General features: G+C 45.4%; 1 protein-coding gene across 1 annotated transcript; it reads left to right on the top strand.

The window, feature by feature from the left end:
- The first annotated feature begins 433 nt into the window (after positions 1-433).
- On the top strand, positions 434-11,083 carry bbc3 (BCL2 binding component 3). Its single transcript, XM_071513066.1, has 4 exons — positions 434-720; positions 2,087-2,459; positions 7,269-7,477; positions 10,991-11,083. Exons 2-4 carry the CDS (start codon positions 2,099-2,101, stop codon positions 11,081-11,083), a joined length of 663 nt encoding a protein of 220 aa, XP_071369167.1. The 5' UTR covers positions 434-720; positions 2,087-2,098.
- Positions 11,084-11,369: the final 286 nt, after the last annotated feature.

Genomic DNA, 11,369 nt, shown 5'->3' with positions numbered 1-11,369 from the left:
TTATCTACAGCTGAAATTTGAATTTATTGTATAAGGAAGGTGAATGTTTGTCTAAACGCCCAAACACTCTCAGCACATATATGTGGCCTTCTGTTGACCTGAAAATATGAATAAATGCATCATTTTGCACATCCTCTATATATGCTGTAATTACACGTTGTTTTTCTGTATCGTATTACTATTGCTGTTGTAACCAGTTTCCCCACATGAATGATTAAAGTTGAATCTAATCTTTGTAACACAAAAATCAAACCAAAAAAACTGCGGATGTTTACAAAAAGAGTCCATGAGGGTTTTATTTTGAAAATTGTGACCGGAAGTTCTGTATTCCGTTCTGGCTAGCTTGACACTGGGGGAAATAGCTGGAGTGAAAGCAGCGGAGGAGCGCTCAGACCGATCAGCCCGTACAATCAACAGCACGGACAACAAACAGCTCCGTTACAACTTGTCGGTTGCACATCGATGTTGTTCATGGGTTAAACGACGACGGAAAACTAAAAACAGTCGAGGCGGCTGTTATAGCGAGACAATCCTTACCGGGAAACTTGGAATGACACATTATTTTCCCCAAGTGGACTTTCCTCATCTTCTTCTGATCCGCCGCCGCCGGTTGAATCAACCGCTTGTTTTGGCACATTTTATCTCTGATGTCAACCTGCTGCCGTCGGTTTCTGACCTGCAGACAGACACTTTCTCACCACGGATCGTCAGATAGACCAAGTAAGTGGGAATCGTTAATATCGACTCGTTGCTGCAGAACTTGACTGTTATGTGTGTGGATCTGACAGCAAGTACAGTTAAAGCCAAGTTGCATCATCTGTCCAGCTGTCAAAATTAGCTGCGTTTTCAACTCTGGCAGATTGGCACGGCGAAATGTCTTGCCTGCTTTTTACTTTGATTCTCGATTATTTATTTTTTTATTTTTTTATCTTTGTGACATTTTCGACTAGCTAGCTAATGTTTGCTAACAACACGAACTATCGAGGAGAGTAAAGAGTTTTTTGGACCAGTGTAGAGGGGTTTTGAGTGTGTGTGGGGGGGGGGGACAAGAGATAAAAACCTGGAAAATACCGAGGGGCAGAGGTGTGTGTGTGTGTGTGTGTGTGTGTGTTACCCGGCGATGTGTGGCTGAGGTCCGGTGGAGGACTGTCAAGAAACCCCGGTGGCTGCATGTTAAACGCCTTGTAGTATTGTCAAATTAACGATCTTTGCGTGCGACTCGTGTGTTTTCTGAACCACATTAGAATTAAGTAGGGTCGTTTCTCGCCTCACGGATATTTGTTTCGTTATTTATTTTTTCTATTTTGTATCGACGTCAATTGGATATACCCCAATATTGTCAGTTATCAGCCATTACTCTACTTTGTCGCCATAAATTCAAGCGGGTTTGGGAGTTTTGGTGGCAAATTATATTACACGTAACGTTAGGGATTTTACCGTACCATGTGTTTTAGTGAATTGACGAACCCTTACGCTTTTTTTTTTTGCGTTAATATTTTCCTCCTTATCAGCGTCATTACTGTGTTATTACCGTTGAAACGTCGAGAGACTCGCGTGCTTTGGCGCGTATGTATGTATGTGTGTGTGTGTGTGTGTGTGTGTGTGTGTGTGTGTGTGTGTGTGTGTGTGTGTGTATGTATGTGTGCGCGCGCGCCGGAGAGCTCGGTCGGCACGGATTTGTTTACAAATAGTAGTCTCGTGCTCAGGAAGGGTTGCTACTACCGGCTGCCCCCTCGCGGCCGGATCGGTATATAGGTTGGTAGGTCAAACTGGAGAGGAGGGAGACAAAAACAATGCTGATAAACTTAACATAATAATGTAAAATACACGCTGTTTCAACCGGTACTTTTTACCGGTGCAATCTGTGGCCTGTTTGTTGTCGAGTAAAATTACAATTTGCTCTCCAATGTTGTTATTTTTTGTGTGGAATCATTACTTTATTATGTTTTTATTCAGGTATTCTTCAATTTACCATGCTTAGAAGACACAGAACCCACTTTGGAACAGTATTACTCACTGCATATCACTTTCTCATGGGTGTGTGTGTGTGTGTGTGTGTGTGTGTGTGTGTGTGTGTGTGGCTCAGGCTGCCAGTGACATGGCCCGTGCAGAGACCATGGAGAGTGTAGCAGAAGCCGGAGGAGGAGGAGGAGGAGGAAACGGCCCTCTCCCCCGCCACAACAGCTGCCGTATGGAGCTGCCTCGGCCCTTCCACGCCTGGCCCGGCCTGCTCACCTCCACCGCCGTCACCACCGCGCCCGCCGGCGCCGTTCACAGCCACCACCACCACCACCACCTCCTCCACCCTCTGCAGGCGCTCTACCTGCCCTGCCCGCTGCCTTACCTCCGCCCGGAGGAGCCGGAGGAGACCCAGACCCGGCGGTCGTCGTCGTCTCCCGCGTCGCCGCCATCGTCCACGGGTCCCGGTGCTCCCGGTGCCTACGCAGGAGCACGGACAGGTAGGATCATGGCATTCTTAATAAACAGAAGAAAGTAGAGCTGCTGGGGCTTGTGGTCTGCAGGAGGGAAGCGTAGACTTGGTAAAAAACACACTTTGGAGCAGGGCAAGAAGCTTTTTTCATTCATCAGCCAAAATATACCAAACACTTTCACTGTTTTACCAGCCAATTATGATTTCTAGAGTTGAAAATAACCTTTAACCAGCATTCGTCTCATGGCTGGTGTCAGATTTAACAAATAGTAGACATCTCATTTTAGATTTAAACTATTTAAACGCTATATAAATACCCAAATTTGTGAATGTGTGACAGTTGTGAGGTTACTATTATTGCAATATCAGTTCAGTTATATCATTTGGCCTTCTCAGTAATGTAATAAAACCCAATAATGTAGTAATTGTTACATTAACAGGAAGAGATATTAGGTAGGCTTTTATTACATTAATGGGACATTTATTACATATATGCAACACTATTTGCTGCCAATTGTTATTAGGTTACTGGGAAGCTGCTACTTTGCTGTAACAAGTGTTGTGTCATATTTACACTACACTACACGGGAAAGTTCCTCCTTTGATTGACAGAAAGGGGGCGAAATGGAACGTGTGAGGTCATCAAAGGGAGACGAACTACCGGTATAAAAAAAAAAAACCGCAAACAAACACCCAGATCTGAGTCTGTGCACGTCAGTAATCATTTACCGGCATGAAGAGTGAGCAGTGATTTTACACCTGATGTACTGCCTGACTCAACGCTGCTCGTGCGTGTCAGACAGAAACAACAGATTGTTGTACAGAGACGGGTGGAGGACGAAACCTGTCACCTATCCGCTCAGGGCAGTTTGTCCTCTCTACCTCCACCCTTAAGTCAACAGTACAGTTATCAGTTGGCAGTTCAGCAGGCTAGCGGCTGTTTGCCATCGCGCTCGGGGGCCATATTTCCAAGACGGACATTGTTTTTGCGGTTTGGTTCGTTTTTTTTTTTCTTCGCCAGACGCTTGGTGCAGTTTGTACAAGATGGAGAGGAGACACACCGCAGCTGTTGCAGGGATCAAACCTGTGACATCTCTCTGTTGCAGGACGGCCTTTGTAACCCGTAGGCCGCAATAGATAGGACTCAGACGATCAAACAGCTCCTACCGGTTTTGTACACGAGACAAAGCACAATGTCTGTCTGACTGAGTTCATGAGGTGCAAGTGGGGGAAATTACATTGTTAAGCATATGAAGCCAAATACGATTATACAAAAATAAATGCACTCTTCTTTCCATGCAGATAAAAAATATTTATTTCTCACCAACCAAGTTTTGGCCGTGAGAGTTTCAGATTCAGACTCAGAAAAATGTATTATCCTAATCATATGACAGAAGATTGTCTTTGGCATGGGCTCATGTTCTATTTCTTATTTAAAATGTCCATTGCAGTGGGGATGAAGGACTCTTTTGGCCAGAGTTTAATCTTTTAAAAACTGGATTATCCAAATGAAATCAGCGGGTTGTTATTTAATTAGTGTGTACTCCTTATTACTGGTAGGTTTGTGATTGAGGAATAGAAGCTTATTCTACTGCTGCCCTCTTTGTTAGTCGCTCTGGATAAGAGCGTCAGCTGAATACCTAAAACGTAAACGTCTGTCGGTTGTCAGTTGGTCTCTGCAGTAATTTCAGCAAGATGAATTCTGCATATTTATTGTAATTGCCGATTAAAGTGATTCTGTGAGTGATGTGATTCCCGGTGGCTGCAGTAGTAAATTATGTCTCAGTTTGTTTTATTTGGGCTCTTGTGTGCAGTCAGAGGAGACAGGCAGGAGAGTCGGGGGGGAAGAGCTGGTCCCTGGTTGAGGGACGGAGCGCTGACAGGTTGGATTATTATGGGATGGATGGCTCAGGAGGGTTTACAGGAAAGGCAGGTTTGAATTTTGGCACTGTGCCATCGTGTTGTGGCACAGTAGTAGCAATGTAAACAGACAAGTTGCCCTCCCTCCTCCCCCTCCCCCTCCTCCTCCTCCTCCTCCTCCTCCTCCTCTCTCAGCTGTAGGTCAGCTGTGTGTCGGGGCATGTTCAGACTTGTCCTCCACTCTCGGGCTGCTGCAGAGAAACAGTCTGCAGCGTTTCCTCCTGCTCTGAGCCGCTCAGCCAGGCAGCACACACCAGACCACCAGTCAGTTTGTCTGCCAGTTAATCAGTAAGCCAGTCAGTCAGTCAGTCAGTCAGTCAGTCAGTTAGTTTGTCTCTGCAGCAGTCAGTCAATCAGGCTAATCAGCCAGTCTACAAATCTCTCAGGCAGCTACCCTGTATACCAGCCAGCCCATCAGTTAGTTAGTTAATTAGTTAATTAGTCAGTTTGTTAGTTAATCAGTCAGTCTACTAATCACACAGCCAGTCAATCTGTAAACCTGCCAGCCAGTCAGTTAGTTAATAAGCTAGTTAGTCAGTCAGTGTGTTAGTCAGTCAGTCAGTCAGTCAGTTAGCTGTTTAGTTAGGTAGTTTGTCAGTCAATCAGTCATTCAGTTAGCCAGTCAGCCAGCTAGTTAGTCAGTCAGTCAGTTAATTAGTCATTCAGTTAGCCAGTCAGCCAGCTAGTTAGTCAGTCAGTCAGTTAATTAGTCATTCAGTTAGCCAGTCAGCCAGCCAGGTGTTGAGTTAGTCAGTCCATCAGTCTGTCAGACAGTCAGTCAATCAGGCTAATCTGTCAGAAAACCAGTCACTCAGCCAGCTAACCCATAAACCTGCCAGTCAGTCAGTCAGTCAGTCAGTTAGATAGTCAGTGAATTATTTAGTTAGGGAGTTTTAGTCTGTTAGTTGAAGCGATCTATCTCTGTTAGTGTGAATGGTTTGGCCAGCCTCTCATGCTCTTATTCAATGGGCTGTCTGTTTCTGTTTTGACCAGTGGTGGTCTCTCTACCACACACACACACACACACACACACACACACACACACACACACACACACACACACACACACACACACACACACACACACACACACACACACACACACACACACAGACACACATCCCACCTTCCGGCCAGGGGTCTCCCTGTCTCCTTGTCAGTCTCTCAGCCTATCAGACAGACAGGTTCAGCGTCAGCCCCGCCCCCTCTCATCTCGCCCACCCTATCACAGCTCGTCCCCCTGGTCTGTGCACCAATAGGACGGAGTCGTCTCAAGGATCGCTGGCTTAGAGTTACCTTGGCAACAAGCCAGGGTTTTCCCGTTTTTCTGCCGCTCTCTCTTTTTGGTCTTTCCTTCTCTCTCTCTCTCTCCCCGTCTAGTCACCTGCATCTTTAAGGATCAGTTGTAATCCTCCTAGTGAAGCAGATGCTGTGGTTGCCAGGGGTGCCCGTCTCTGTGGCAACGACAGGGTTGTGGTTGCCGGGGGCGCCCAGCTCTGTGCCAGAGACCGGGGCCTGGGATGGCGATGCGATACAGACCTCTGCTGCACTGTGATTGGACAGTGCAGAGTGCAGTGGGTCTCCGAGTAGAGGAGTGTTTCTCAAAGACAAGCTGGGGACCCAAAGGCGGGTCGCAGGAAGATTAAAACTCGTCCCAAAGAGCTGACAGCACTGTTCAGAGGAACTCATATCCAAAGCTACTGGCTGTCTCATGTTGCCAGTGGAGAAATTAATTTGAAAATGTGTGCCACGACATAAAGTTGGAAAAGTACTTATTTTCTATTTTGAACATTTAAAATGATTAAACACAGAAAGAGGAGAAGAAAGTAAATAATTGTATGCTTTAACTGTTGATGCTTTAACTGCGGGGGTCATAATGAATAATACCTATTATTACTGATATTTAAATAATAATACTAATAATAATAAATAATCATAATTTTGTAAATCACTTTTCAAAATACTCTTAGAAAGTGCTATAACAATAAAAACAACTTTTTGGAACAGTAACAAAGTGCTGTAAAATGAAAAGGAACAAAAATAATAACATTAACTCTATATCAGTTTTCATAAAGTGACAATAAGTCTTGCTGCTGTAACGTCTCCTCTTAAGGCAGCGCGGCCTGAATAGGTTTAGTCCTGTTTGTCACGCTAAACTGACCAGACAGAAGGTATAGGTATCTGTCCATTTACAAAAACAGTCTGTAAACACACAATAAACACACACACACACACACACATTCTTCTCCATACCAGACTTATTAAGCAGATTAAGAGATTATTCTCCCAAGTTCCATGAAGAGGAAAATAAGTCACCGTCACCCCAAAGAGCTCAAGCTAAACAGTCTCCTCAACAACTGTGTGTGTGTGTGTGTGTGTGTGTGTGTGTGAAAGCTAAATAGTTTCAGCCAGAACAATATTCCACACCAAGTTTTCTTTCAAAGGCACTTTACTATAGTGATGTGATGATCTGCATTGGACTAAACATCAAGGTCATTGTGGGGGATTTTAGGGTGAAGTGTGTGTGTGTGTGTGTGTGTGTGTTTGGGTGTGTGTTGGCTGTTTATCCAGTAAATAGTAAGTCTGTCTTGCTAGGCAGCATAGCCTGTAGCCTGTGTGTGTGTGTGTGTGTGTGCATGATTTGGCCGACTGTCTATATGTGTGTGTAAAACTTAAAGAGGCTATTACTGTACGCTGCTCGTTGAGAATCAATTAAGCATGACCAGAGGCTCTGTGTGTATCACATAAAGCACCTCTTTCTCTTTTTTACATAAACATTTCACCCCAACAGAGAGACACAGAGTCAGAGCATGAGGAAGAGCGACGGTAAAGACGAAAAGAGAGAGTAGTAGAAATGCATTTTTTTTGTGTTAAAATCCCCTTTTTCTGAATTCTTCTTGCTTGTTTTCCTGTGCAGAGTCGGACGGAGCGGAGAGCCAGCGGGCCTCCAGCCGGCGGGGCCCTCTGCCTGACCTGCTGCCCCGGAACGAGCGGCCGTCCCGGGCCTCGCCGCGCCACAGAGCCCCCGCGGGAGGAGAGGCGGGGCTGGAGCCGGAGGTGAGGAGGGTGGCCATGCAGCTGAGGGCCATCGGAGACGACATGAACGCCTCGATTCTACGCAGAGCGGTAAGAGCCGGGGTCAGAGTTCACACAGCATTTCTGCCTTCACTTAGCCTTCTGTTAGGAGCTTTGTAAATGGCACTTGAAGTAATCTGAACCCTTAAAATGGGTCTTGAATGATGTTTTGGGGGGGGGTGAAGACGCCACAATTTGCACCAAAAGTGTTTGAATCAGTTTATTTGCACAGTTAATCTGAACTAAAACTAAACTGAGCTAAACTAGACTAAACTAGAGAACAGTGACAGAGAAGTGAATTAAGACTTTGATTGTTGAAAAGTTTTTGATGATAACGACGATGAGAAAATGAATCCTTCAGTTGCATAAAAAAAAAAGCTTAAAAATCTTCCCAGTTCAAGTAAAAATTGAAAACAAAATCCACCTTAAAAGTATGCACAATTTTAAAAAAAACCCACAAAATTCTTTAAAAATAAAAGCACTCCTGGATTTATTGTAGTTTGGGAGAAACAAGAAAATGTTAATCACTCATATCCAGAGCATAATTAGTCAGAGTACTTGTTGCATTGTGCAGAAAAACATCACAACACAACTGGAGACGTCCAGTTCAGTCACAACAGCTTTTTCTTTTCTCCCTTCTCGCTCTCTCTGCCTTTCACAAACAATAAAACAAAGGTGGCTTTAACAGTTTCAGCTCGGTCCCACACCAGCAGCAGAAATGATGTTTCCTCAGTTTCCCCCGCCTCGCACAAACAAGGAAATGTGGGAAATGAGATTTGAGCGATTTGACGGTTCGCATAATGGAGCGCCACACGTTTCTCCAGCGGCGGTGGCGGCGGGGAGTCTCCGACGCGCGTTTAGAAATTTGCGACTGAGCTGTGGACGTTTGTCATGCAAGGCGTCAATAAGATAATCAGATAACAGCTGCTGGTGTAGAAAACCTGCAAGTCGGGTAAAGAGGCTGAAGTGTTGAAAACTTCGGAATACAAAAGAAAAATAATATAAGTAATACATGAACATTAGTCTTACTCCCAGTAAGCAGGTTATTCTGTATCGACTTCAGTTTTTTCACTCCACCTGAGATGAACTCGTGTGTGTGTGTGTGTGTGTGTGTGTGTGTGTGTGTGTGTGTACACTGTTTTCTGTGTCCTTGAACACTGTATCATCACATTGATTCACTCTCTCTCTCTCTCTCTCTCTCTCTCACACGCACACACACGCAAATATCTTATCAGTTCACTGTGTGCATGCATGGATGGGTATGCATGCATGCGTAACCGTGTGTGTGTGTGTGTGTGTGTGTGTGTGAGCCAGTGGTGACGAGAGATCGATATTTGCCTGTGTGTGTGTGTGTGTGTGTGAGCCAGTGGTGAAGAGAGATCGATATTTGCCTGTGTGTGTGTGTGTGTGTGTGTGAGAGCGAGAGAGAGAGAGAGAGAGAGAGAGAGAGAGAGAATTGACGTGATGCCAGTGTTGTGACTGGAGAAGAGTTTACAGTGGTGTGTGCACTTGATGCCCTTCGCCCCCTCCTCATCCTCCTCCTCCCTTTCCCTCCTCCCTCCTCTTCCCTCCTCCCTTCCTTCCTCCTCTCAATCTCCCTCACTCTCTCTTTCTCTCCTCTTTTTTTCTCTGTATCTCTCTGTCTCGCTTTTCCTTTCTTTGTCTTTTTTCTATTTGTCTCTTATCTGTTTCTCCCTCTCTTTCCTTCTCTCTCTCCTCTCTGTCTCTCTATCAATTCAATAACTTTATTGTCATGGCTGTCGATCAGAAACAACATTGCTGAAGCTTTATACAAAATGTAAATTTTGACAGTACACACAAGACATTAAAACCACACTGAATGAATTAATCTTTCAGTTTGAAAACAAGCACCAGACAATAATATTTCTCTCTATCTCTTTGCATCTCTTTCTTTTTTTATTGTTCTCCCTCTCTCTCTCTCTCTCTCTCTCTTTCTCTCTCTCTCTCTCGCCCTCTCTTGCCCTCCCTCTATCTGTGCTCTGGATCGCGTGAGGTTGTCAGCACCCCTCCTCCTCCCCCCACCACACACACACACACACACACACACACACACACACACACACACACACACACACACACACACACACACACACACTCACTCCTCCCCACTCCTCTCTCTCTCTCTCTCGCTCTCTCTCGCTCACCATCCTGCTTCTGCACATAAACAAAGATGACGTCATCTACCCTTGGCTCTCACTCAGACCTTGGTTTTGCACGCACACACACACACACACACACACACACACACACACACTTTATGAGGGTGTAACAGCCCTTTTATAGACATGTGTAGCAGGTTGTTGGGGCTGTTGCCCTCACTGAACTGTCTCCTGCCTTGTGTGTGTGTGTGTGTGTGCGTGTGTGTGTGTGTGTGTGTGTGTGCGTTTGTGTGTGTGTGGGTTACAACCCGGCCAGCCAAAAGTCAGGGACTTTTTCTAAATGAGCAGTTTAAGACAAAAGGAACTAGGGTAGGGAGGGAGTGATAGAAGGAGGGAGGGAATGAAAAAGAGGAGGGTAGGAGGTAGGAAAGCAAAGGAGGAGGGAGGGGGGGAGAGGAGAGGAGAGAGATAGGGAGTGAATGAAAGGATACAAAGGAGCAGGGAAGGAAGGAGAGGTAATAAGATAGGGAGGGAGGGAGGTAGGGAGGAAATTAAGGAAGGAGAGAAGTGGGGAGGGAAGGAGGGAGGGAGGGTTAACCACAGGCACGTGAGGTACCAGCAGTCCAGAGACACATCCTCAACACACACACACACACACACTTATTTATCTTCCTGTTGAGTGTCTTCTGTATCTCTCATGCCTGTCGCCCTGTGGTTAATTCCAACCCAAGTAGTCAAAGTACCAGTCAAAGTCAAGTCACCAGAACCCAAGTCAAGTCAAGGCTCAAGTCTTCTCTTCATGCATCAAGTCAAGTCTCAAGCAATTAAAATGAATATTATTTATTCTCTATTTATTCTTTATTCTCTCTCTCTCTCCTCATCCCACCCCATTTGCAGAAATGATGGTACTTTTTTAAAGGCTACTTTTACAGCCTGGATCCTCTGTGTTTCTGAGATATTGAATGATGAACTTTAAGTAATGATTTTTTTCCCCCCAAATGGTCACATTTGCATTTACATGCAGCAGTGGTTACGACACCTCAGACCTGAAACCACAATGTTTCCAAAATGGATGTAAAGCATTTGGAAATTATCAGCTGTACCCAGTCAACCTGACTTGAGTAAATTCAGGTTAAAAATGTCGGTAGATATTGTATGTAAGACCAGTTCAGTTCAGTCCAGAATTGGATCATTCAGTATCTTTCCTCATACATGCTACACATGGTGACAATGCAACTTCTGTCCCTTGCATTGAGTCACAAGTATGTTATTAAGTCAATTATGTAGAATCCTTTATAGGTCAATTTGGCCACAAATGCGCATTTTTTAGCATCTTGCTTGTCTATAAAGGTCAAATCTCGAATAATCACGTGTTGTCTGTTTTTCATTTGGACTAATCATTCTCTCTCTCTCTCTCTCTCTCTCTCTCTCTCTCTCTCAGCAGGCTGCCCCCCAGTGGCAGGACTGGAGAGAAGTGTGTCGAGACCTCCTCAACTTCATCACCCAGACTCTGAGCACTCTCTACCGGCTCACATAGACCCGCACCCCCCCCTCTACTCCATTCCCCCCCCCCCCCCCCCCCACCACCACCACCACCACTGGTCACCATGGTGACCTCCTGCATTTGGGACTCTGATTGGCTGTCGTACTGTGGCCGGTGAACGCAAAACCGATCGACCACCGTACTGCTGTCCGTTTGAACCGGAGGACTTCTGGACTTCTGGGACACAAAACTGAACGACGGCTTTGGGAGATTGAGATCCGCAGCTGGATGAACGGAGGTGCCAGCGCCCCCCTACAGGATGGATTAGGGTGCTGTCTGT

Source organism: Centroberyx affinis, unplaced genomic scaffold (assembly GCF_046629955.1).
Source record: "Centroberyx affinis isolate AG114_WGS23_722 - 3 ecotype Tasmania unplaced genomic scaffold, CSIRO-AGI_Caff_v1 ptg006739l_1, whole genome shotgun sequence".
NCBI classification, from domain to species: domain Eukaryota; kingdom Metazoa; phylum Chordata; class Actinopteri; order Beryciformes; family Berycidae; genus Centroberyx; species Centroberyx affinis.
The sequence above is the reverse complement of the archived record's forward strand: the minus strand, read 5'-3'. Positions and strand labels throughout refer to the sequence as shown.

Coding starts and splice junctions, on each gene's coding strand:
- bbc3 (XM_071513066.1), top strand. CDS start 2,099: ATGGCCCGTGCAGAGACCATGGAGAGTGTAGCAGAAGCCGGAGGAGGA. Junction 2,460..7,268: donor CTACGCAGGAGCACGGACAG/GTAGGATCATGG, acceptor TTTCCTGTGCAG/AGTCGGACGGAGCGGAGAGC. Junction 7,478..10,990: donor CCTCGATTCTACGCAGAGCG/GTAAGAGCCGGG, acceptor CTCTCTCAGCAG/GCTGCCCCCCAGTGGCAGGA.